The 23,724-nt window shown below is 34.2% G+C and overlaps 3 protein-coding genes across 7 annotated transcripts; all 3 read right to left on the bottom strand.

Moving 5' to 3' along the window:
- Nucleotides 1-939: 939 nt before the first annotated feature.
- LOC124926543 (40S ribosomal protein S7-like) lies at nucleotides 940-3,351 on the bottom strand. The gene is made up of 6 exons (XM_047466792.1): nucleotides 3,199-3,351; nucleotides 2,226-2,309; nucleotides 2,073-2,146; nucleotides 1,866-1,989; nucleotides 1,490-1,672; nucleotides 940-1,239 (listed from the first exon to the last, which is right to left on the bottom strand). The coding sequence occupies exons 2-6, from the start codon at nucleotides 2,298-2,300 to the stop codon at nucleotides 1,120-1,122; spliced, it is 576 nt and encodes a 191-aa protein (XP_047322748.1). The 5' UTR covers nucleotides 2,301-2,309; nucleotides 3,199-3,351; the 3' UTR covers nucleotides 940-1,119.
- A 605-nt stretch (nucleotides 3,352-3,956) lies between these two features.
- Nucleotides 3,957-8,507, bottom strand: LOC124926607. 4 transcript variants are annotated; one of them, XM_047466861.1, is made up of 8 exons: nucleotides 8,145-8,507; nucleotides 8,008-8,052; nucleotides 7,803-7,929; nucleotides 7,604-7,673; nucleotides 7,464-7,512; nucleotides 4,637-4,734; nucleotides 4,390-4,528; nucleotides 3,957-4,206 (listed from the first exon to the last, which is right to left on the bottom strand). In XM_047466861.1, exons 1-8 carry the CDS (start codon nucleotides 8,487-8,489, stop codon nucleotides 4,063-4,065), a joined length of 1,017 nt encoding a protein of 338 aa, XP_047322817.1. In that variant the 5' UTR covers nucleotides 8,490-8,507; the 3' UTR covers nucleotides 3,957-4,062. The 4 variants fall into 4 exon arrangements, 3 of the variants coding, with proteins under 3 accessions (XP_047322817.1, XP_047322815.1, XP_047322816.1); XR_007098346.1 differs by lacking the exon at nucleotides 4,637-4,734 and having other exon boundaries at nucleotides 4,067-4,206; XM_047466859.1 differs by lacking the exons at nucleotides 3,957-4,206; nucleotides 4,390-4,528; nucleotides 4,637-4,734 and adding an exon at nucleotides 5,348-6,874.
- Nucleotides 8,508-9,208: 701 nt separating this feature from the next.
- On the bottom strand, nucleotides 9,209-20,062 carry LOC124927207 (G-box-binding factor 1). Of its 2 annotated transcripts, none has more exons than XM_047467578.1 (12): nucleotides 19,928-20,062; nucleotides 13,024-13,152; nucleotides 12,844-12,885; nucleotides 12,614-12,706; nucleotides 12,431-12,520; nucleotides 12,053-12,228; nucleotides 11,890-11,944; nucleotides 11,756-11,810; nucleotides 11,469-11,665; nucleotides 9,917-9,994; nucleotides 9,625-9,750; nucleotides 9,209-9,530 (listed from the first exon to the last, which is right to left on the bottom strand). In XM_047467578.1, the coding sequence occupies exons 2-12, from the start codon at nucleotides 13,081-13,083 to the stop codon at nucleotides 9,438-9,440; spliced, it is 1,065 nt and encodes a 354-aa protein (XP_047323534.1). In that variant the 5' UTR covers nucleotides 13,084-13,152; nucleotides 19,928-20,062; the 3' UTR covers nucleotides 9,209-9,437. The 2 variants fall into 2 exon arrangements, with proteins under 2 accessions (XP_047323534.1, XP_047323533.1); XM_047467577.1 differs by lacking the exon at nucleotides 19,928-20,062 and adding an exon at nucleotides 18,900-18,980.
- Between the last annotated feature and the right edge of the window lie 3,662 nt (nucleotides 20,063-23,724).

Here is a 23,724-nt window from a genome sequence, read left to right as displayed (position 1 = left end):
TCTTAATCTGTTTAAAATCTAATACATTTTCACATTTAAATATATGTTTAAGATAGAGTCGAAAAAACTAAGTCAAAAGCGAGAGTTTATCTAAAATAAAATCGTTATACATTTGTAAACATGTATTTTTTTTTAAATGTAAGAAATTACTTTAAAAAATTATAATACATATAATTAAATTTAAATATATATATATAAAATAAACATTAAGAACTTACAAAATGAATTACTTTACTTTAGTTTATTTAAATAAGTAATTTTTTTTAATTATAAATATAAATTCAATTTATTCTAAAATTATAAAATTAAAGTAATTTAAGATCATTGTACAAGTTTAACTAATTTAAAAATTATATAAATCAATATCATTAGCCTTATTTAAATCAAAATTTTAACTATGTTTATATAAAGTATTAAATTAATATTATTTTAGAAATAAAGTAGGAATCTTCAAATCTAATTTAGCATGAAGCAAAAAATTGTTGATCTACCAATTGGATTGAAGAGAAAATAGTGAATGTTGAATTTGATAATTACAAAAAAAAAAGAAGTAAAAATCAAATTTATATTATAATTATTTTAACTCAAAATTTGCCAAAATGTAAAAATAAAAAATTCTGAGGGCATAACAAACTCTTTTCTAATATTGAGCAATTCGATGAAATCAAATTTCAAATAGAACAATCATCTAATTTAGTGGAAAGTTTATTCATCTCAGTAAAGCAAATGGGGATGAAAATGATAGAGTTTGATAAAATCAATTTACATCCTAATTAAAACATAGATAAGGGTAGTTGAAGCTCATCTATCATTACTTGCATAAAATACTAGTAGACCATCAAATTTAATATAATTAAAGGACTTGATTTATATGATTTTTTTGGATTAAACCAAATCAAAACCTCTTCAAATAACATGTATTAAGAAAAACACAAAGTGTAAGAAAATGCCCTTTCCTCATTCACATATAAAAGTTCAACTAAAAGAGATGAATATGTCAAGACAAAAAGCTTTGTGAGAACACCTTATACCAAGTCTAACCAAAAAAACACACAATTAAGTGACCACTGATAAATAATTAAAAGGACGAAAAAGACCTTGAAGGGTGGTAACATTAAACTAAGCCTCTGTGATTGGGTATTCAAATACGACATCCCTTCCAGAGAGCTTTCTGTAAACTCCAGAAAACGACTCCAGCTTGTATTCGGTGTCATTGCGTGCCTTAGCATCCAAAAACACCTGCCACAAACAATAACCACATTTACATTTCAAATTGATCATGCTTAAGAGAAAAACAAGAAAAGTATTGATAAATTTCTATAATTGACAACAAACAAAAACCCAAAAACTTGTTCCTGCATTTACAACAAGAAACTAATCCTCTTTACCTTGGCAGTCTTAATGGGGATCATTCATTGTATTTTTTCTTTCTTTTTTCTAATGTTTCCTACCAATAGTGCAAATATATAAGTTAATAAAATAAACTAACCTTCATGATTTTGGATCCATCAACCCTGTATCGGGTACGCTTTCCTACAATCTCAGCAGGATACACAATATCCTCGAGAACAGCTTCATGCACCGATGTGAGAGTACGAGAACGTGGTCTCTGGACAGCAGAGCCCTTCTTTGGTGGCCTAACTATCCTCCTAGTAGCAACAACAATAACATCCTACAATAAATATTTCCATTAGTTTATCTCAATATTATTAAGCATTTAGTAATCCAGGAAGGAAAGCAGAACTTTAACAAGTAGATAACCTAAGAAACAAAATACCATTATATAGCAGATATCAAAACACAAAATGTAATTTTCAAACCAATCTAATATTATTCTTTTTTACATATTATAAGCGATGTCTTACTTTGCCACTGAATTTTTTCTCCAGTTCTCTGACCAGCCTTAGCTGAATCTTGCGGAAAGCTTTCCTCAATCTGTAAGGAACATGGATGACAACAGCTTTGCGACTTCCAGACACATCAACTTGACTGAAGAAGGCATACAAAGTTTACAAACAACGGAGTTAGTCATTAAACGTTCATCTATCTTTAGATATAATTAAAAGCCTTACAGTGCTGAGTTGATGAAAAGATCCTTAAGATCACTTTTGAGCTCTGGGTTTGTGTTCTCAAGATCAAAGAGAGCCTGGAAAGATAAAAAATGATGAGCATCTAATTCATTTAATATGTACTTATTTATATCAAATAGACAGACAAGAACATACTTGTGCCACTGTCTCCTCAAACTCAGTGGGTTCAGCACCCTTATCCTTATGGATCTTCTTCAATGAAGTGAACATTTTGACCGACTGCAGAAAACAGAATGTTTATATACAAGATATTAGGGTAAAGCAAATGAAGCAACTTCTAAATATATTAAGGTTTTGGCATCATTTAGTAGGTAGCTATAAGAACATCTGGGCATAAGATAATAAGACATTTAACAGTAGAAAAATAATAATTCCAGTTGTGGAACCACAAAAAAATTTGATGGACATAATAATCAGAACATATAAAGTGATACTGGCATAGATTCTTACACTAAAATGTTAATTACCATGGTAATACACTAATAGAGATTGAAAATAAAATATATATTATAAGATTTCTAATCAAACGTCAATAAACATATTGTAGCTTTTACTCTCTAGGCTTAATAGCTTAGAACAGTCGCCAAAAAGAAAATTGCAAACAAGAATGACACATTCTTTATGGGTGACCCTTGTCCTAAGAACCCAAAAAACTAATTAGATTATGAAGTACAAATACTATTTTTTATACATCTAACTAAACAGCATTTCGTTATACATGAGCATTGATCGTCAAAATCGTATTTACCTATTAGTTGAAGAACTAACATCTTCAAATCAAAATTTTAGATGGGACATCATTTGGAAGGGATTCGCTTGACAAAATCCAAAATAAACAGGTCAAATAAACTCGAAGAATCACAGTTTACATTGCAATTAGAATTCATAACAGCCTACATATAATGTACATGCTAATTGTTCATGATAGCGTCTTTTCATTCTTTCTCATTATATACATATACAAATAATTAGATGGGAAAGTGGGGTAACAAGTTTTCGATTAATGAAACATGAAGTAGAACTCACAGGATGATTCAATAGACACAAACGAGAAAGAAGAACGGGATCTGAATATAAACTAATGAACAAATTGGGTAGATGTAAAAACCTTGAATCGGAGATAAGCACCGCTATGGCAATGCAGATGTAGGTAGAGAAAGCTTCAAGCTTTAGCGCCGAAAATAAACGTAGCGGGGAAAGAAGACACTGAGTTTGCCCTGATATGACTTAAAAGGATCGGATTTTATTCTTACCCTAGTTTTGAAACTTTGGACGCCGCTGAATGGGCTTCATAATTTATTGGGCCCTGATAGTTATTGGGCCGCACTGGTCCCATTTCAGTTTATGAATTATTATTTTTCCAATTATATATTTATTTTTGGAAAAAAATAAAATTAATCAAATAATATTATATATATTTAATTATTTGATAACAAATGAGAGTTGTTCGTCAAATATAAAAACACAATTAAATATATTAACATTCCTAATATATTTGTTTAAATTTTATTAAAAATTAAGTTTATTTATTTATAATCAATATAATTTTTAATATAATTTTATAATAATATTTTTTATTTTATTGAGAATATGATATATTTGTTACCCATTATAGATTCTTCAAAGTTAAACTGGACAAAATTAGTAGTAAAAAACCCTTTAAAATAGTAGTATAAATACACTTTCATTGTCTTATTGTCATCCATAGTATTAGATATTTAAGAAAACAAATGTCTCTTAGAATGTTTTAAATTAAACTAAGTCTAGCTAGCTTCACACTTAAATAAATTAAAATTTTAATAATTTCCTTTTTAAATATTAAATTAGTAATAATCAAATTATGTTTTAGATACATATTTTGTTCCAAAAAAAATCAGATGGAAACAAACTAATGATTATTTTAGGATCTGAACTTGTTAAAATACATAGAATCACTAAAATGATTGATTATCTTTTAATGTCCTTGTTCTATCTACTCTTCTCTTCTCAACCAAGAGAGAATTGCTTCAGCACCTCTCTCCCAAGAACAATCCAACATCATATCATGAGCAACCCCCTCGATGCAAATGGGTGTCGTCTCATAAAACCTGCTTGTTTCATTGAGGCCTTCCATATCCTAAACACATTAGGAATCAGCAATAATATTCTCAAATTACTAGATCAAGAACCAGCAGCTTGAATTATGAACTAAGGAAGCACACTCAATACAAACTAGATAATAATATTAACAATGATCAAGATCAGGGGCAGACTCCTTTTGCAGATTTTTGCCAACTTGATCAAATAGAGAAAGACTTACTACTATGAAGTCATCCTTTGCTCCCAGGACAAGGATATCAATTGATGAACTTGGCACAGATGGAACGGGTAATGATGCATTCAGCTTTCTTAGATCAAACAGAGGCAATCTTGAACTTTCTCTCATTAGTTCTTGATACCTGAAATAAACAACTCTTGAAAATTGATATACAGGATGGAGGAGGATAAATAAATCATCTGCATTCCTTTTCCAAATTAAGAAAAACAAAAAGGTTAGCTAGACATACTTTTGAACCAGACTGTCGTCCATTTCTGCAGAAAAGAATGTTTCTTTGCAAAGAGATAAGGATGTTTGAAAAGCTTTGGCAGCCAAGCTTAGTGTCACGTCCCATTTTTATGGGGTGCAAACATCGAGCCACGAGGTGTACTTCCATGATATTCCAGAATACAAGTCTATGTAATTTGTGCTCAAGGGACTTGTGCACAGATACTAGGGACCGTGTGGGGAATGTTTCAAGGAAGAGGTTGAAGAGTATCATGCCAAGGTCGAACCGAGGACGGCCACGACTAAGGTGGGGGAGTATGTCACGGCCCATTAGAGTCACGACCCAATCCCAGGAGATGTCGAGGCTCATTAAAGTCTTGGCCTGATAGTGCGCTAATCTTCTTAGCCAAGGAGAGGCCCAGTTACCTACGTGTGCCCAGCGAATCTTCTAATCAAGGAAGAGATTGGAAGATAATCTAATTAAGGAAGGGATTGGAAAATATATTCTAATCAAGGAAAGGATTATAATATATATTCTAATTAAGGAGGAGATTACAAGGGATATTCTAAATTAGGTAGGGATATTCTTGCTATGGAAGGAATATCCTAAATTAGTGTAATTAAATTGTAATTAGACGTAATTCCTAATTTAATACGTGTAAGTCCTATAAATACCCTGAAGGTATTCCATTGTAATTATCAAGCATAAAAACTCAGGGAGGCAAGCCGATGACTCGGGTAAGCCAATAACCTGTTATATTTGTGGTGCTCATAATCACATAAAGTTTATGTGCCCGTTTAAGGGGGAAAAGTTTGCAGCAGTTAAAGGAACTGAGTCCTCTGATGAGGAAGAAGAGACTCAAATAGGATCCTTAAGACTGCTCAATGCTGTGAAGACTAGTGTTGTGAAGCCGAACAAGGGAACAAGGAGGGGCTCTTTGTTCGTGGAAGCTTGGATCGGGGAAAAACGCATCAAGGCACTAGTAGACACAGGGGCTACGCACAACTTCATGCGAGAAGGAGTAGTCAATGCGTTGGGTCTGCGGATCAGCCCAACAAGAGGGACGGTGAAGTCCTTCGATGTAGCCAAGCCGGTAAATGGGGAGGCTAGGAGAGTGCACACCAGGATCGGAGGCTGGAATGGGACAGTCTCATTTACCTTGGTCCCAATGGAAGACTACGATGTAGTGTTGGGACTCGAATGGTGCGATCAGGTACGCGCTTGCATAATGCCTTATTCCGATTCCTTAATTATTTTGGATCACGGGAAGACTAGCGTGATTCCAACAAGGAGAGAATCAGAGGGAATAAGCAGGTTTTCGGCGATGCGATTCGTTCGAGGTCGCAAACGTGGTAAAGAGATATTTGCCACTTTTGCCAAGATGGATGATGGGGACGGGTCCAAGGTAAAAGAAGAAGCACCCGAGGAAGTCCAGATAGCGTGTGTCGAAGCCTTCGAGGGGCTCAAGGCCAAAGACAACACACAACCATTAGATCCACAAGGTTTGGCCACAGGCAACGTGGGCCAAAGTCAGTCTGCCTTCACTCGCACCAAGTCCGTGGGAAAAGAAGCAGATCGTGCTCAGGCATATTCAAAGGGAGACACCAAGAATATGAAGATAAGGGCAAATCTAAGAGGGTGTGTAGTTAAGGAAGGGGACGATGGAAAGAGGGAAGTTTCCCCCGCAACTGTTAAAGTCTATGCGGTATGTGCTCAAGGGGCTTGTGCGCAGATTCAAGGGACCGTGTTCAATCGAGAGATGTGTGGGAAACGTCTTATATCGGTTAAGACTGGCGACCATAAGTGCACCCAATGCCGTGACGTGCAAAGGGGGAGGAAGAGCGCTCAGGGGACGCCAGAAAGAAGATCACCATGCACCGGTCTAGGGTCGTGCCGAGGACGGCCACGACTTAGGTGGGGGAGTATGTCACGTCCCATTTTTATGGGGTGCAAACATCGAGCCACGAGGTGTACTTCCATGATATTCCAGAATGCAAGTCTATGTAATTTGTGCTCAAGGGACTTGTGCACAGATACTAGGGACCGTGTGGGGAATGTTTCAAGGAAGAGGTTGAAGAGTATCATGCCAAGGTCGAACCGAGGACGGCCACGACTAAGGTGGGGGAGTATGTCACGGCCCATTAGAGTCACGACCCAATCCCAGGAGATGTCGAGGCTCATTAAAGTCTTGGCCTGATAGTGCGCTAATCTTCTTAGCCAAGGAGAGGCCCAGTTACCTACGTGTGCCCAGCGAATCTTCTAATCAAGGAAGAGATTGGAAGATAATCTAATTAAGGAAGGGATTGGAAAATATATTCTAATCAAGGAAAGGATTATAATATATATTCTAATTAAGGAGGAGATTACAAGGGATATTCTAAATTAGGTAGGGATATTCTTGCTATGGAAGGAATATCCTAAATTAGTGTAATTAAATTGTAATTAGACGTAATTCCTAATTTAATACGTGTAAGTCCTATAAATACCCTGAAGGTATTCCATTGTAATTATCAAGCATTCTTTCAATATATTCTTATTCTCAAGAGTTTTCTCTCTCTAAGTTCTTTCTTGCGTTTGAGTTCTTCTTGCATTGTGTTTAGAAAGGCTTTCTAAGCTAGAATCAGGGTCGATTTAGCTTAGTGCCGCACGGGTCGAATTTTAGCCCGTGACATTAGTGTCACCTGCTCAATTTTCAATTATGTTTCAAAAGGAATCACATCAAATATTCTAAAGCTGCTCACGATCTTTCGGGATATTGGAGTCATTAAAAGACTAAATACAAAAATCTCCTTTTAGAACAATGGATTTAGGATCTAGAAGGAAGAAAAATGAAAAGAGTAAGGCAAACCTTAAAAGCAGCAATAGGCTTGGTGAAGATATATCGCCGAACTAATCCACTGCAGTTAAGAAATATTACACGAGTTCATCAAGCTTACCTACTTAAGATAAAAAGAGTTCATGTTAAGATAAGATGTTTATGGGATTCACCTATTACCCGAAGGAGGTACTGAACAAATGAGGACAGCTCCAGCAAGATCTGGGTGTATATTTTCCATATCTAAGACAAAATTCAAATAAACCCAATGAAATAGATTGCATACAGTTATTCCTAAGAGAAAATTCTCAAGACAAATTGAAATTAGAAAGTGCATCTTTTTTGCTTGAACAAGTTATTGAGATGATTCACCTGCAATTCTACTCCTTATCTTAGAAATGTAATACTGTACAATTAGGGCACCAAATGAATGACCAAGCAAGAGAGGCGGCACTGTAATTTCTTCTCGGATGAAGTCTGCAACATCAGCTGCATGCGTCTAATGCAATTTTGGAGTGTTCATAAACAAGCTTTTTAATGAGGCAATATTGTGTTTTCACTAGAAATCTCACATTACCTGGAGTGAACCAGAAACTTCAGCAGCCGGTGAATCACTTTCACCCTGTTGATATCAAAGAAATTCAAATGACCCACATTGAAATTCGTCCAGATAATCTGAAAATGTAAGTGTGGAGAGAGGGAGGGAGAGAGAACCTGACCCAAGAAACTGAGGGCATAACAGTCATGACCTTTCTGAGAGAAGTAAGGTAACCAATGTTCAGCCCAACACCAAGCGGCATGATAGCTTCCATGGAGAAAAACGAGAGGAGGTGGTTTGGATTTCTGTGCCTTATTATTATTATGACCCTTCTGGGAGATAACCTCCATGGACAAACCAGAAGGAAGCTTATGGAAAAGACGCGATTGTTCCTGACTCAGTTCATATGGTACCCGCATTTTGTACTCCCTTGCGCGGGAAGCGATGGAGGTTACAGAGAGAGGAGGAGAAGAAGAAGGAGACTTCGCCATTGCAGGAGGTAGCCAACAATGGATAGCCATTGCACCAGTCAAGTTCACTCAAGTCTAATATCGAGGTTTATATATATATATATAGCTCATAATTAAAACCATTATTTTTTTAAAAAGGGTTACTTGTCTGTTAAAAACTAAATTAAATTTTATTTACTATTTTAATTGATAAATTAATTGATTATATTTTTTTGCATAGAAAATCAGTTTCTTCACCAATGTAAACAATGACAAGAATCTAAAAAAATTGATCAAATCCTAGTTTCAAATGGGTGTCGTATTAAGATATATTGGCATAGGTGTGTCTAAATATTATTGTCGTTCTACTTAGCATTATAAGCAATGATCAAAGAACAAAACAATTAACCTAATAGATGGAAAACATTGATAATTTCTTTGTAAAATATTGAAATGGTTTGGTATATACAAAAGAAGATTTAGAAAGATGTTTCAATCGAATTGACAAGAAAAAAAAAGTTACAAATGGAAATGAAAAGGATATTTTAAAAAATACTTTCAAAAAGCATGCGGTTTCCTTTCGGGCGTGGCCTCCACTACCTAAGGAGCATAATTCTATGCTAAATCAATTGTAAGGAATTGAAAAAAAAAAAATACTACATCTACAATCTCCCCAGCAAACTAGATTGGAGAACCAGACCATACCTCAGCCAGAGTCCTCAAAATGGCATCAAACCTATTTCAAATAATCCCTTGTTCCATGAGAAAACCAAATTTAAAGAGATAGACTATAAAAAAAACCAGATGTAAATGTCATATGATAAATAAAGTTTCAATTCTCTGTTTGTTTCTTCATCTACTTCAATTTGTACCAATGAAGAGATATGAAAATTCTTTGTCCATATAAGTAAGTAAACTGAACAAGAAAACAGATAGGAGAGCATGACATACTCCCCCCTATGTTGTCAACAATATTCTAAAGATAAAATTAAAAAGTTCAAGGTAAGGAGAACAAAGGGCCTAATTGTTTTCTTCATCGCTACGAGGCTCAGCATTGTGGCTAATCTCCAGCTTTGAGTTCGCATCAGGTCCACGAACTTTAATCAAATCAGCCTGTTTCAGAAAAGATACTCTCTCGTTAGTTATTCAAAATCAAACACAGTCCGCCATTACAGAAGGTGTAACAGAACAACAATCTGAAAGGGACCTTCATGGAGTTGTTTTCCGATGCAATCCTCTGGCATTCTTTCGAAAGCCTTCCTAGCTCATCCTTCAAAATCTCATTTTCGCTCGTTAGAGCTTCCACTTTTGCTTGCAGTTCTTCACATTCAATCTGCAATCAACAAAGAAACACCGAAGCCATTCATTTGTAGAGATAGATAACATAATTGTTTCCATATATTGATTCAATTTATAGATACTACAACAAATGTTTTTTATAAATATTCATCTTCCATAATATATTAAATACAGAAGTGTTGGTTGAACCCAAGACAGACCTGCTTGCGTAACCTTGATCTCCTAGCCGACTCCCTGTTAGATTGCTTTCTCTTCTGTCTCTTCAATTCACGATCATCCTGTCAATTCAAAGTTATGTAAAGTTGTAATCATTAATTCTTCATCACATGCTTGATTAAGCATTAACAAATATGCATCAAGGCTACTGAAAAGTACCCAGAAACCAGAAAAAAGTTATTAAATCATAATTAAAATTACTCTTATCCATTTTATGTTGTCCCAAATTTCAACTTTAAGTGACCCTGAATCAATTCATCAACTTCAGACATAGTAAATTTTTTTCTATAGAAAACAAATGAGGACAATTGTGTCTTTTATCTAATCAGCAGACACTTGGTGAAGACTATGTTTGGATGTGTGTAATTAGAACTGAAATTGTCAATAGAATTATAATTCAAATTTTATAAGAACTGGAATTACAATTCTAAATTCAATTCCTTATTTCAAGCCATCAAACAAACAAATGATTTGAAATTACCCCCAATTCCATCCGTACAAAACATAATCTATATACCTTGGAAGTAAAAATGAGACGCACATTATAAAAAGGGGAGTTAGGAAGTAAGCCTCAGTTCCAGTTTCCACATACATAGATAAAATCCTCTTTAATTCTATTGATACCAACCAACTAAAAAGATATTATTCTGCTGCCTTGGGATAGGAGCACCATTTGTTGCCACCAAGGGAGGACTCAGAACCAACTCAACTTCTAAGGCACTGCAGGCCATATCATTCATGAAACTCAATAAGGGTATGTTTGGATGGGTGGAATTTGAATTTGAATTGACATTGGAATTCTAATTTAAATTCCATGAGAATTCAATTCCTATGTTTGGAAAAACTATAGAATTGAAATTCAAATTCAAAGTTTCGATTTTTATTAAAAAAATTATACCTGTTCAACATTTTTAACTTCATAGATTTAAAAAACAAAATATATCGGTCCGGCATTTTAACTTTCTAAATTCAAAAACAAAATATCGGTTCAACATGTTAACTTCTTAAATTAATATATATATATATATATATATTAATTTAAGAAGTTAACTTAACTTACTAAAATAAAAATAAAAAGACATTGGTTCGATATTTTAATATCCTAAATTCAAAAAAAAATTATCGATCGAAAACTTTAATCGTGTTTTAAATGATAAAATAATTAAGTTATTTTGTTTGAAAAAACATACAAAAAAAAAATTGAAATTACAATTCTAACCTAAAAAGAATGGAATTGAAAACTATAAAATTACACTATATTGAATTCTATTAGAATTCTAATTCTAATTCCAATTCTAAATATTAAAGGGTCTACCAAACTTAGGAATTGGAATTGGACCTCCAATTCTAAGCTTACCAAACACACCCTAACTGATGTTTTAAAAACATTATGATCTATCTGTATTTTCCAAGTGATTTAGAACAAAATAATCCTTACCATATAATTTTCATGTCTATATGTATGATTTTGTCCAGTAAAATTATGTATTACCAATTTCTGTTAATTATGTTACACATTCTCCGTAGAGGCAATACCTGAGCACGATCAGATGCCATCATCCTTCCTCTTGGACTTGGAGCAATAGCTGGTAGTGCTAGAATGGGTGGGTTAGGTCTCCCTTTCACTGCTCCACTACCAGCAACAGCTGATGCACTCCAAAAGTTTATTCCTTTGCTAAGATTAGGCGGAACACTAGCAACTGCACTTGCATGGTTATAGTCACTCTGTGCACCTGCAGTATGTAAACAAAAGGGAGTTTAAATTATTACCCAGTTAAACAAAAGTATAACCCTTTAAGGTAAAAAGGGAAAATGTAGGTTACCTTCTACAAGCATTGGGTGAAAGCTTCCCTTTTTATTGATGGTAGTTTCCTTTTCCTTGAGACAGGTAAATATCTTCCAAGATAAGAGATAATAAAATAGGAATATATTTAAAAACTAAAAATGCAACACTAACTTCTTGGAGATTGTTGTCGTTTGAATCAGATGACTCTTCACTTCCACTTTCAGCACTGATTTATTATTGCACAATTGAATCCAGTTATTAAAAGCATAAGATTTTATTTTAAGGGGGTAATCAACAAATACAAATAAAAGCCATGGAAATTCATGATAAACACCTCTCTGTCACACCGTCATCTCCAGAAGTTGTGTTTTCTATCTCTCCAGCCTTGCTACTACTTCCGACCAAAGTGGCTCCTGAAGTTCCCTTGGCCTTCTTTATTGTTGTTGGATCCTTACCTTCAGCGGCAGCCCTGCTTTCCATCGCTGCAATTGTCTGCTGCATGGATGGGATCTGATAAAGGAAGAAACACTATTACTTTTTAAGGAGGCAATTTCTCCATTAACTTTCTTGAAGAAGCCATTTATGCAAGTAAAATACAACCAACATAAGATATTTCTCTCAAGTAACCATGTAGAAAGAGGAATTGATCTGATAAGGAAAATGTGAAGAAAATTACACATACAATCTTCAAAGCTTGTTACAGCACAATTACCTGAGCTGTGCTAGGATGTGGATAACTTCCCCCATGAGGATATAGAGCTGGATAAGGAACTGGTGTTCCATAAGGCGGTATCATAGCATGCTAAATTTCACAAAAAATGAAAGCACTATGCATGAAATAAGAGAGAAAAAAAGCAAAGAAAAACTACACATTGAAGAACATATAGAATATAACCTGGCCTCCCCATAAGTAAGGATGGGTCGCAGGAGAGGCAACAGTTGTGGCAAAGAAAGGAGGAGGAGCCCCAGCAGCAGCACCATAATATGACTACATGGAAAATTTTAGGACATTAATATAAGAGGATGAGTGTTCGGTCTGTTTACTGTAGTATTAATGAAATTCTCCTTAAAAATATTATATATTTATAAATGTACAAGGATGAATGCGCTTGTATCATCACAAACCTGCATAGACCAGTCAGGATATGAAGGTGCAGTTGGGGTTTCCTGTATGAGATGGTCATATTTTATGAGACAAACTATGAAAATTCAATGTTTCTCCTTAAAACTGACTTACAGACCATTTCAGGAGAATCTGAACAGGAAATAGAAAGAAGAGACAGAAAATTTTGGGAAAGGGAGAACCTGAGTTGAAGATGTTGCTTTGACAGGCTTTTCAGTTTTGTTATCTTCCCCAGTTCTCATTGCAAACAATATTGCTTCTCTATTTGATTATAATTTCTGAAATCTCTCTGCTGTTAGATTTAGACAATCCTGAAATTGATTAGCCAGACAAATCCAAAACCTCAGATATCCTGGATATGGGAAGAGTTGTAAAACACCAACACTATCTAGTAAATTTTGGCAAGTTTGTCAAGTGTACAAATGACCCATTTGGAAACACTTTTTACTTCTGTTTTTGTATTAGGATCTGGATCCAAATACAGAAACCTATTCAAAATGTGCTTACATAAACCTAGTTTTATGTAGTTAAGTAGGATACAATTCAACATTAATTTTGTAAAAGCACAAAAGAAAAGACTATCACTGAGGATAGATGTTTCTTGTAGCCTCCACACATCCGTTTCTTATATCCACTACATATACCATTTTCCTAAACTCATGACAAGAACATAAAGAATCAACAACAAATATGCAAGTAAATTATCGGAGTAGATAACTGTTACAAGGTAACTGGAAAACTAGGGTTAAGAAGACAGAAACCATTTTTTTAACAAAAGTTCAGCTCATTTCAACGCTACGCCTACTGTGCTCACAGGGACAAACAACATAAGATGCAACACATACTCAGGGCGAATTACCTCGATCTATAGATGAGAAGAATCCATTAAGAGAGAGAAGTAAAATTACCTCACAGATTCAATACGTTACAAACGAAGCTTAGCTATTCGCAAAAAAAAATAAAAATGAAGCTTAGGTCATTATTTATAGTACCAACTAACAATATTACTTGGGTTCCTAACAAGGCCCGCTAACAAGCCCACTAACCTATACTTAACCCTAACACGTGTCAAGAACATCGCAGGATTCACCAGTCCTAGGTTAAAAGTTTAGGGTCCTCGTGCATTGATTTAATCTCTTTCTTTTTTTATGAATTAAGGAGAACTAACATGACACCCCCTTCAACTCAAAGCGCTTCCATGCTTCCAAATGGAATCGACCCCGTGACTTTTTGGTCTCTTAAGTCGACTCTTACCGTATTTAGATGAAATTTCTTTGGCCCATAAACTGTATCATCGTTATGGTATCTCCACCACCACTTGCAAAGGTTTGTGTGGTTAAAAGATCTAAGTTCCTTGATTCTGAGTTCGCCCTCATGCTTACTCAACTTAGTATCGTTCCAGTTAACCAAGTGGGAGGAACAATAAGAGCTAGTACTACTCCCAAGGAAGTTACAAATAATTGTCTTCAATCATTTTGTCGCGATAGGACAGGTTAACCGATAGAGTGCTCATAATAAGGGTGAGCCTCCCACCTTTTGATAGAAGCTTGCTCTTCCAAAGGGCTAACATTTGTTCCATCTTCCCAATGATGGGGTTCCAAATATCCACACTTTTGATCTTTGCGCTGAGAGTAAGGCTGAGATATTTATAGGGAATGGACCAATTTTGAAGCCCAAAGTGTCCACCAATTTTGCAACAAAGAACACCTCTGATTTGTCCATAATCCATATTGATGTGTGTCCCGAGCAAGCTTCAAAAAGTATGTGAATTTTTTTTAGGCAAGTAAGATTATCTTATGAGGGATCCGCTAAGCAAAGAGTATCATTCACAAAAAGGAGATGAATGGTATTGCAAGGCTTCCTTGTAGTCCCAACATTAATACCCGGGTAAAGTCCGAGCGTGGAGGCTCATTCAAAAAGTCTAGATAAAGGTTCCATGACGAATGTGAACCATAGGGGAGAGAAAGGGTCGCCTTGACAAAGGCCCTCGAGCTGTTGAAGAAGTCGCTACTTCCCCTGAGCCTCCCACCTTTTGATAGGAGCTTGCTTTTCTAAGCAAACATTTGTTCCACCTTCTCAACGATGAAGTTCCGAGTATCCATATTTTTTATCTTTGCGTTGTGAGGAAGGGTGAGGTATTTAGAGGGAATAGATCCAATTTGAAGCCCAAATTGTCGGCCAACTCTTGGGTGTTAGGAATATTGCCCACAAAGAACACCTCAAATTTATCTCTATTGATGTGGAGTCTTGAGCCAGCTTCAAAAGGTATGAGAATCCTTTTGAGGGATCTGCTAAGCAAAGAGTATCGTCAGCAAAAAGGAGATGTGTGGTATTGCAAAGCCTCCTCGTAGTCTCGACATTAATACTTGAGTAAAGTCTGAGTGTGAAGGCTAGTTCAAAAAGTCAAGATAAAGATTTTGTGACAATTGTGAACAATAGAGAAGAGAGTGGGTCGCCTTGATGAAGGCCCCCTCGAGCTCTTGAAGAAGTTTTCCATTTGGCACAAAAGCCCATTCTATCCCTCACGTAGAAGAGGAAGTCCCAATTTACGTGATAAAAAGTCTTTTCAATATTGAGTCCCAATTTACGTGATCAAAAGCCTTTTCAATATCAAGTTTACAAAGATAACTCGAGCCCTTTCTTCAAGAAATAGAGTCCAAATAGTCATTAGCAAGGAGTGAGGCGTTATTAAATTGTTTCATGACTAGGAGAATTGATGTGACCGATTGGCGAGGTGGCGAGCAAGTCACACAAGTTCTAATCCACTTTTTCCATTTGGCACAAGAGCCCATTATGTCCATCACATAGAGGAGGAAGTCCCAATTTACGTGATCAAAAGCCTTTTCAATATCGAGTTTACGAAGATAACCCGAGCCATTTCTTCAAGAAATAGAGTCCAAATATTCATTAGCAAGGAGTGAGGCGTTATTAATTTTTTTGGAAAGGGTGAACTTTTCATTAAAGAGAATTTTTTGTGAATGCGAAAAGCATTCAAAAACTACAAAAAGAACTTTAAAAGAAATGGATCCAAATCAAAGAGAATTAGATTCCAATAAGTTCAAAGAAGTCGCATCCGTTGCATATTCCTTTCTTCTTGATAAATGCGAGTGTAAGGAGAATGAAGCCTTTGATCTTTGTAATGCCATGTTTTTTCCCTTGAAAGATTCTACAATTCATTTTTTCCACATAGACCACAACATAATTGGGACGATTGGCTTTCAACTTGTACCAAATATTGTTAGGAGTGCTCCGCTCATTCCATTTTTTCCAACATTCCCCGACCGTTAATGGCATCCCCCATTGGAGATTAAGGAGGTTTTGGATAAGAGACCAAATTCCCTTTGTCAGAGAAGGTCTGGTTGATTGTCTCCTTGGAACTCTCACAAAGAACACATCTGTTTTCCAAATGGAAACCTTTTTTCTTGAGTTTATCTTGTGTAAGGATGCCACCGTTTGATTTTCCACAAGTCCTTCCAAGGAAAAGAAGATGGGACTGTTGTTGAGGGAAGAGTAAATATCACTAACCTCGATGTTTTGAGAGACAGTGAGATTGAAAGAGTCGTGGATCAACGGATCGAAGTGTGCCTACATTCTTTTATAAACACTTTAAGATTCTTTTGTTTGCGAGCCAAAATAAAGGAGCACCCAACCGTTCTTGATTATTGAGGTGAAATTGGGATTATCTAGAAGAGCGTTTTCAATGCGGAAAGGGGTTCAACAACGGAACATGTCGGCAAGATAACGTGATAGGTACGTAATCTGAAAGACACCTCGTCCTGGCGCTTTGGCTGTTTGGGAGGAATAACCTCTCCCAATCCAAAATTCAGCCATTGTTTCTATATCTGGGCCAGGTGGATTTTGCCCCTTCCAATGCCGGTTCAATGAGGAGAGAGTTACTGTCCATGTCTCTGTCAAATCTTCTGACACCTTCGTTCACTCAGAGCTATAACAAGATAAAGTCACCACAAACACACCAAGGGAGAAGCAAGGTGTTCGAATGTCACTAAGTTCCAGAAGGAACGATGGTTTGTTGTTATAGCCCACCGGTTGATATAAAGAGGTTTTGCAAAAGAATGGAGACAGAAGTTCCTTGCCAAAGAGAATGTTGATGTATTTTCCAAATTCATGACTACATAAGTCCAAACTTGTACTTATTTGGTTCGTCTTTAATCATAGTTGAAGCAATTTTTGCATTGGCTATGGTTATGAATGAATTTTCATTTCCTTTTATAAAAATATTAAATTGGACTTTGCCCTAATTAGGTTAATTAAGAAGTCCGTTAAGAAGCGGTTTGAGTTTAAGCGGGGGTCATGATTATGGGGTGTCATTCTAATTCTCCTTTAATTCCCATAAAAGAAAAAATCCGTTAGGATTCTTTCGAATTGAGAAGATCAACAATCAAATTTATGTGATTTCCTTTACACTCCAACCTCAATTATCTGGAGAAAACTGACTAGTAGAACTCCTTGATTGCAATATATAGAACCGGATTCCTAAATTAGGTAAAAAGCTGGAAAATTCATTTCATTGCCAGAATTAGTCTAAGCAATTAAAATAACAGTATAGCTGTGATTCCAATTTGGATGAATTTAAAGGCCAAAGAACTTTAAAAATGCTGCAAAATGATTGGAAAGAAAAAAGAGAACCGGATTTATACAATATTAGATATTTAAAGCAGACCGGCTAGTAGAACTCCTTAATTGCAATATATAGAACTGGATTCCTAAAATCTTAGGTAAACCAATACAAATAGAGCTGTGATTCCAATATGGGTGAATTTAAAGGCCACCGAACTTTATAAAGGCTGCAAAATGATTGAAAAAATAAAACAAGAACAGTGAGAGCAGGAATAAACACTAAAGTTATATAAGGGGCGAAGAGAGAGGGAGATGGAGGTCGGGGAGAAAGTAACTGACCTGGGTAAAACGACAAATAAGATTTGGGATGAATGCAATGAGTTAAATTTGAAGTGAAGGAGATGAGGTTTATTCGGAAATAAAGTAGCTTTCAGATCTAACAGCAGATAAAATAGGGAAAATTGAGCAGCCCGGATAATGAACTCACTCTGCGAGGAGGATTCTAACCAGACACAAAAACAACGGTGCCTTTTTGAGATTATCATCAAGTATTCAAATGGTTTTAGCTCAATACATGACAGAAAAGGAGGAAAAGTGGAAAACTTCCGCAAGTGATTTGTTGTTACATGTAAAAGGTGGAATTGTATTTGTATGGTAGAGCCCCTCTGTATGCAACGCTGAGGGCCTGAACCCACCCATAACGGGTATGGGTTGGGTGTATCTGATTCCATTTTTGCCATTTTATTTTTTTATTTGGCCAGTATTAAATACTTGGCCTAAACAAAAATTCCCTTGCTTTCCTTCAACCGTTAACCAAACAAAATTAGAGAAGGAGGTTTATCATATCATAACTTGGAGGGTAACTATTTTGTGTAGTGTCATTCTCCTTTATCACTGCTTTGTTTCCATTTTCCTTTTTTTTTACTTGTAATTTTGCTTATACAAGATCTATCTTCTAGTTAGTGCTCTAAACTCTTTGAATTGATTTGATGCTATCAATTTCAAATAAAACATCCATATTGAACGAGCTCCAAGGAGCATTAAGAGTCACAAAAACAAAACAAAAAGGTTGAAGAGGCAAAGGATTTTATCATTAATGTGGGTTATTGTGCGTAAGGATTAGTAAGTTTAGTGCATTAACACTTAACCACTTCCAAAGGATAATGGAAAATAAATAAAAGAAGAAAGAACATGGCTTCCAATTCTAACCAAAAACTATTACTTTTTTGGTTGAATTTTTACAATTATGCCTCATAAAATTGGGTTTTCAGTCCAGGGTGTTAAATCTCGTTATGACATTTGTTACAACAATATAACCTTAACTTTAATGCAAGTAAAATTTATAGATTTAGGTGACTAATAGGCTTTTCATTGTAATCTGGTATCCCCTTATTATTTATTTTGAACACGAACTCACAATCTATATTAGTTAATAGTGTTTATTAAAGATATTTAATAGAATGGGCCCTCAACTCCTTACCATAGCTCTATCCAAGGTCACAAGCCACTTTCCAACCCACCTTTTTGGAGCTCATCTAGCTTAGCCTAGTCTCAAGCTCCAAAAGTTACATATGCATCAAAAGGAAATATGACTAATTAGGATATAATATTTCGAAATTCCTTAATTCTAGTTTTTTGAATTCAATTATTATATTTAACGTGTAACGAAAAACAACCTTTAATCATTCAGAAAATAAACTTCTCCATATGGCAACACCTCTGTCTAGGGTTTTCTTCAACATCTTATTTCATACTCTATTTTCTATTTGTTCCATGAAAATTACTACAAGGGGCTAAATTGTCTAGAGCATGCATATGTGACAAGACCATATTACTTACTCGAGGACAATGGGGACCGGTAGTCTCCCTCTCTCCCTTATCATCTACTTCCTTCTATTATTATTCAAATTTTATAAGAATTGGAATTAAATTACAATTCAATTATTATGTTTGGAAAATTGACGGAACTTAAAATAACATATAAAATTCAATTCCAGGAATTGGAATTATAATTCCAAATCCAATTCCTTATTTTAAGCCATCAAACAAACACATGATTTGAAATTGGACCCCCAATTCCACCTGAACCAAACATAACCTATATCTTGGAAGTAAAAATGAGATGTAAATTAGAAAAGGGGGTGTTTAGAGATAAGCCTCAGTTTCTGTTTCCACAGATAAAATTTTCTTTAATTCTATTGATATCAATCTACTACAAAGATATTATTCTGCCACCTTGTATTGAAACCCCATTTGTTGCTCAAAACCGACTCACTTTCTAAGGCATGGCAGGTCATATCATTCATGAATTTCAATAATTGGTGCTTTACAAACATTTTGCATTATGATCTATCTGTATCATCCAAGTGATTTAGAACAAAATAATCCTTACCATATCATTTGCATGTCTATATGTATGATTTGTCCAGTTATGTACTACCATTTTCTGTTTAACTTTGTTACATCTTCTGATTAGAAACACATACATATTCTCTGTATAGGTAATACCTGAACCCAATGATCGGATGTCATCATCCCTCCTCCTGGACTTGGAGCAACAGCTGGTGCTATAATGGGGTGGTTAGGACTCACTTTCACTGCTCCACCAGCAGCAGCTGATGCACTCCACAAGTCCATTCCTATGTTGAGATTAGGCGGCACACTAGAAACTGTATTCGTATGGTTATAGATACTCATTGCACTGGCTCCTGCAGTATGTAAAAAAAGGGAGTTAAAATTATTACCCAGTTAAACAGAAGTGTAAACCTTTAAAGTAAAAAGGAAAAATGTAGGTTACCTTCTACAAACATTTGGTGAAAGCTTCCCTTTGAAGTGATGGTAATTCCATTTTCCTTGAGACACAGGTAAATATCTTCCAAGTTAATAGATAATAAACTAGGAATATATTTAAAAACTAAAACTGCAACACTAACTTCTTGGAGATTGTCGTTTGTATCGGATGAATCTTCACTTCCACTTTCAGCACTGTTATTATTGCACAATTTGAATCAAGTTATTAAAAGCATGAGATTTTATTTTAAGGGAGTAATCAACAAATGCAATAAAAGTCATGGAATTTCTTGTTCAGAAATTCATTATAAACACCTCTCTGTCATTTCCAGAATCAGAAGCTGTGTTTCAGCCTTACTACTACTACTACTTCCAACCAAAGTAGCCTTCGTTATTGCAGGTCTATCCATTCCTTCAGCGGCAGCCCTGCTTTCCATCTCTGCAATTGTATGCTGTATAGTTGTGATCTGATAAAGGAGAAAACAATATTACCTTTAAAGGAAGCAATTTCTCCATTAACTTTCTCGGAGAAAGTCACTTATGCAAGTAAATACAACCAACATTATAACATTTCTCTCAAGCGACCATGTAGAAAGAGAAATTGATCTGATAAAGCAAGTGTGAAGAAAACTAGGGTTAAGAAGACAGAAACCATTTCTTCTTAACAAAAGTTCAGTTCATTTCACCGCGACTCCTACGGTGCTCACAAAGATAAACGACGTAAGATGCATCACATAAACTAGGGTTCGAATCAGCCACAAAAACAACGGTTACCTTTTTGAGATTATCATACAATGATTTAGAAAAGGAGGAAAAGAACTTTTGTATTTGTTTTGTAGAGATCCGATCCGTATGCAACCCTGAACCCACCCATCCGAACCCGGTATTGGTTTGGTGTATCCGATTCAAATTATTTTCGCCATTTTGTTTATTTCGCCAATATACCTTCTTTTTTTCTCTTTTTTTAATTTTACAATTACGCCTTTTTATAGAGTATGTATTACTAGAATACTTGTAACTTTAATTCCAATTAAATTTTATTTATTAGAATTTTCATTGCCATCCTTTCCCTTTATTTGTTTATTAAATATATTAGTACATGTTTTCCAAAAAAAATATATATTAGTATATTTCTGAACGCTGAGTATCAATAATAAAAATATATATAATTTATCTTACTAACCATTTTATTTTATTTTAAATTTGAGATACATTATAATGTAGTAGGTAATAATTTTTCTTATATATGACTCAAGCTTAATAGAACTTTAAATTGATACGTCTCTCTTCATAAGTAAACAATCTATTATTTTGAATTTTCTTATTTCTAATTTTTTGTTTCAATTATTATATATAGAGAATAAGGAAGAACTAACCTTCAATTATTTGAAAGATAAATTTCATGCTGTTTTTATTTGTTTAGTTAAGAAAACCATGTGTTAAATGTAGTGTGACATTATGTATTTACTATGAGAACATTAGGAACCGATAGTCTCGAGTTTCTTATTATCTTATTCCTTATTTTGTGTGTTTTGTTTTTCTTAGTAAGTATTTTGTATTGTTTTGACTTTATCGTTTTTTTGTTCAAATGATTATTTATATTTAGAAAATGAATGACATCAACACGACAAGTCCAAGAGATTGTCAACACATATTATTTGAAGTGAGTGTTATTGGAAGAAGAAGAAGAAAGAATGTGTGGACAAATCTAATATGAACAAAAGTTCAACTTTGATTTAACGAGGTAGTTATTCAAAAATAAACTCACAACACAAAATATACAGTATAATTTAATTCGATAAATGAATAACCTCGTCTAATGAATAAATTTTCTCGGTTCCAACTTGATCCGATGGGCTTAACTAATAACCTCATTTAATGCATTAATGAATAATTACAAATGAAGTCTTTATATGACCTATGTAAATATAAATGAATAATCAATATATTTTAAATAATATATTTTTATGTATATAATATATCATGATACATTTCATCAAATGACTAATTTCCAAACACATATTAACAGGGGCGGAGCCAGGATGAAAAATTACTTGGGGCTGACTCCAACTTGCATCTCAGATTTAACTTTCTATGCTCCGCTTTTTTTTCAATAAAATTTCCACGATTATTAGAAGATGGAGACTCATCATGCCCTCTCAATGCACACGCTTGCAAAGTGAGTCACCGAGTGCTTTCAATAGTTGTTGTAAGCCGTAATCTGTTATTTTGTTTTTTATCTGAAGATTGTGCATTCAACTGCCATATTGTGTGGTGAAATATTACATCATATATGCATAACAAAAGAGCATTTATCCCCATCAGTAACTCGTTTTCAATATTTGAATTCATCTATTGTAAATGTAGTTTTTGGGGTTGCTTATGTTCAAACAAGAAACATGGAAAACAAAAAGCAACATCTTTCAAAGAAGAGTATTCTAACCAAGTAAATTTTTAAACCAATGACTTTGGAACCGTCAATTTTGATTTCTAAATTTGGTGTGCAGGTACTCATCCTTAATAGGTTGATATGACCCATCTTGATATAAGCTCGTCTAATTTCATCCCTTTGATTAAAATGATATTTTCATATCGGAATACGTAATACTGGATCAAGTTTAAGAGAACTTACATCAACATCAATTCTAGGAGATCATCAATTCTAGGAGATTTGTTAGGTTTTGAATAGGGATATCAAATTATTTATCTAAATATCGAATCAAACCAATGTAACTATTTTAACTTGTTTATTAATATTAATTTATATTTTCTTATAAATTTTTAAAATAGTTTAAAATTAAAAATATAAAACACTATTATTATTTTAATTTTTATATTTTATCTTTATAAATAATTTGTATTATTAATTATATTGAAATAAATAAAAATAATGTATAATTATTATATAAATATAATTTTAAAATAAATAATATTATTATATGATTTATATTATTTTATATATAACTTTTATACTTTATTTATATAAATAAATCTTATTTATATATTAATTAAAATTTATGTATTATTATAAATATTTGTATATTAGAAAATATTGTTAATATAAAATAAAATATTAATAATATTTATTTTAATAAAATTATATTTAAAATTAAAATAATATAATTATGAATTAGTTTATAGATAAATTATAGGTGAGGCCAGAGTTTGATTACCTAACCTCATTTTCACAGATTGGTTACATAACCACTGAAAGTTACATGTTAAAAACATATATAAAATGTTTTATTTTAAGATTTTAATTTAGGTGGAGCTCCCTAGCCCATGCGTGGCTCCGCCCCTGCATATTAATAAGTCATATTTTTTCGAAAAATGCTTGATTGTTTAATTCCTCCCCAATATGCATACGATCCTTGATTTTGTGTAAAACATGCACCATTTCTGAAATATTTTAATCATGTTGCACCAGGTAATTTTGTATATTGACACTAGCTTGAATTTAATATATATAAAATAATATAATTAAAAAAAAGTCTAAAAATGTCATCTAAATTAAT

The sequence above is a fragment of the Impatiens glandulifera genome, chromosome 2 (genome assembly GCF_907164915.1).
Source record: "Impatiens glandulifera chromosome 2, dImpGla2.1, whole genome shotgun sequence".
NCBI lineage: Eukaryota > Viridiplantae > Streptophyta > Magnoliopsida > Ericales > Balsaminaceae > Impatiens > Impatiens glandulifera.
This window is presented reverse-complemented; position numbering and strand designations above follow the sequence as displayed.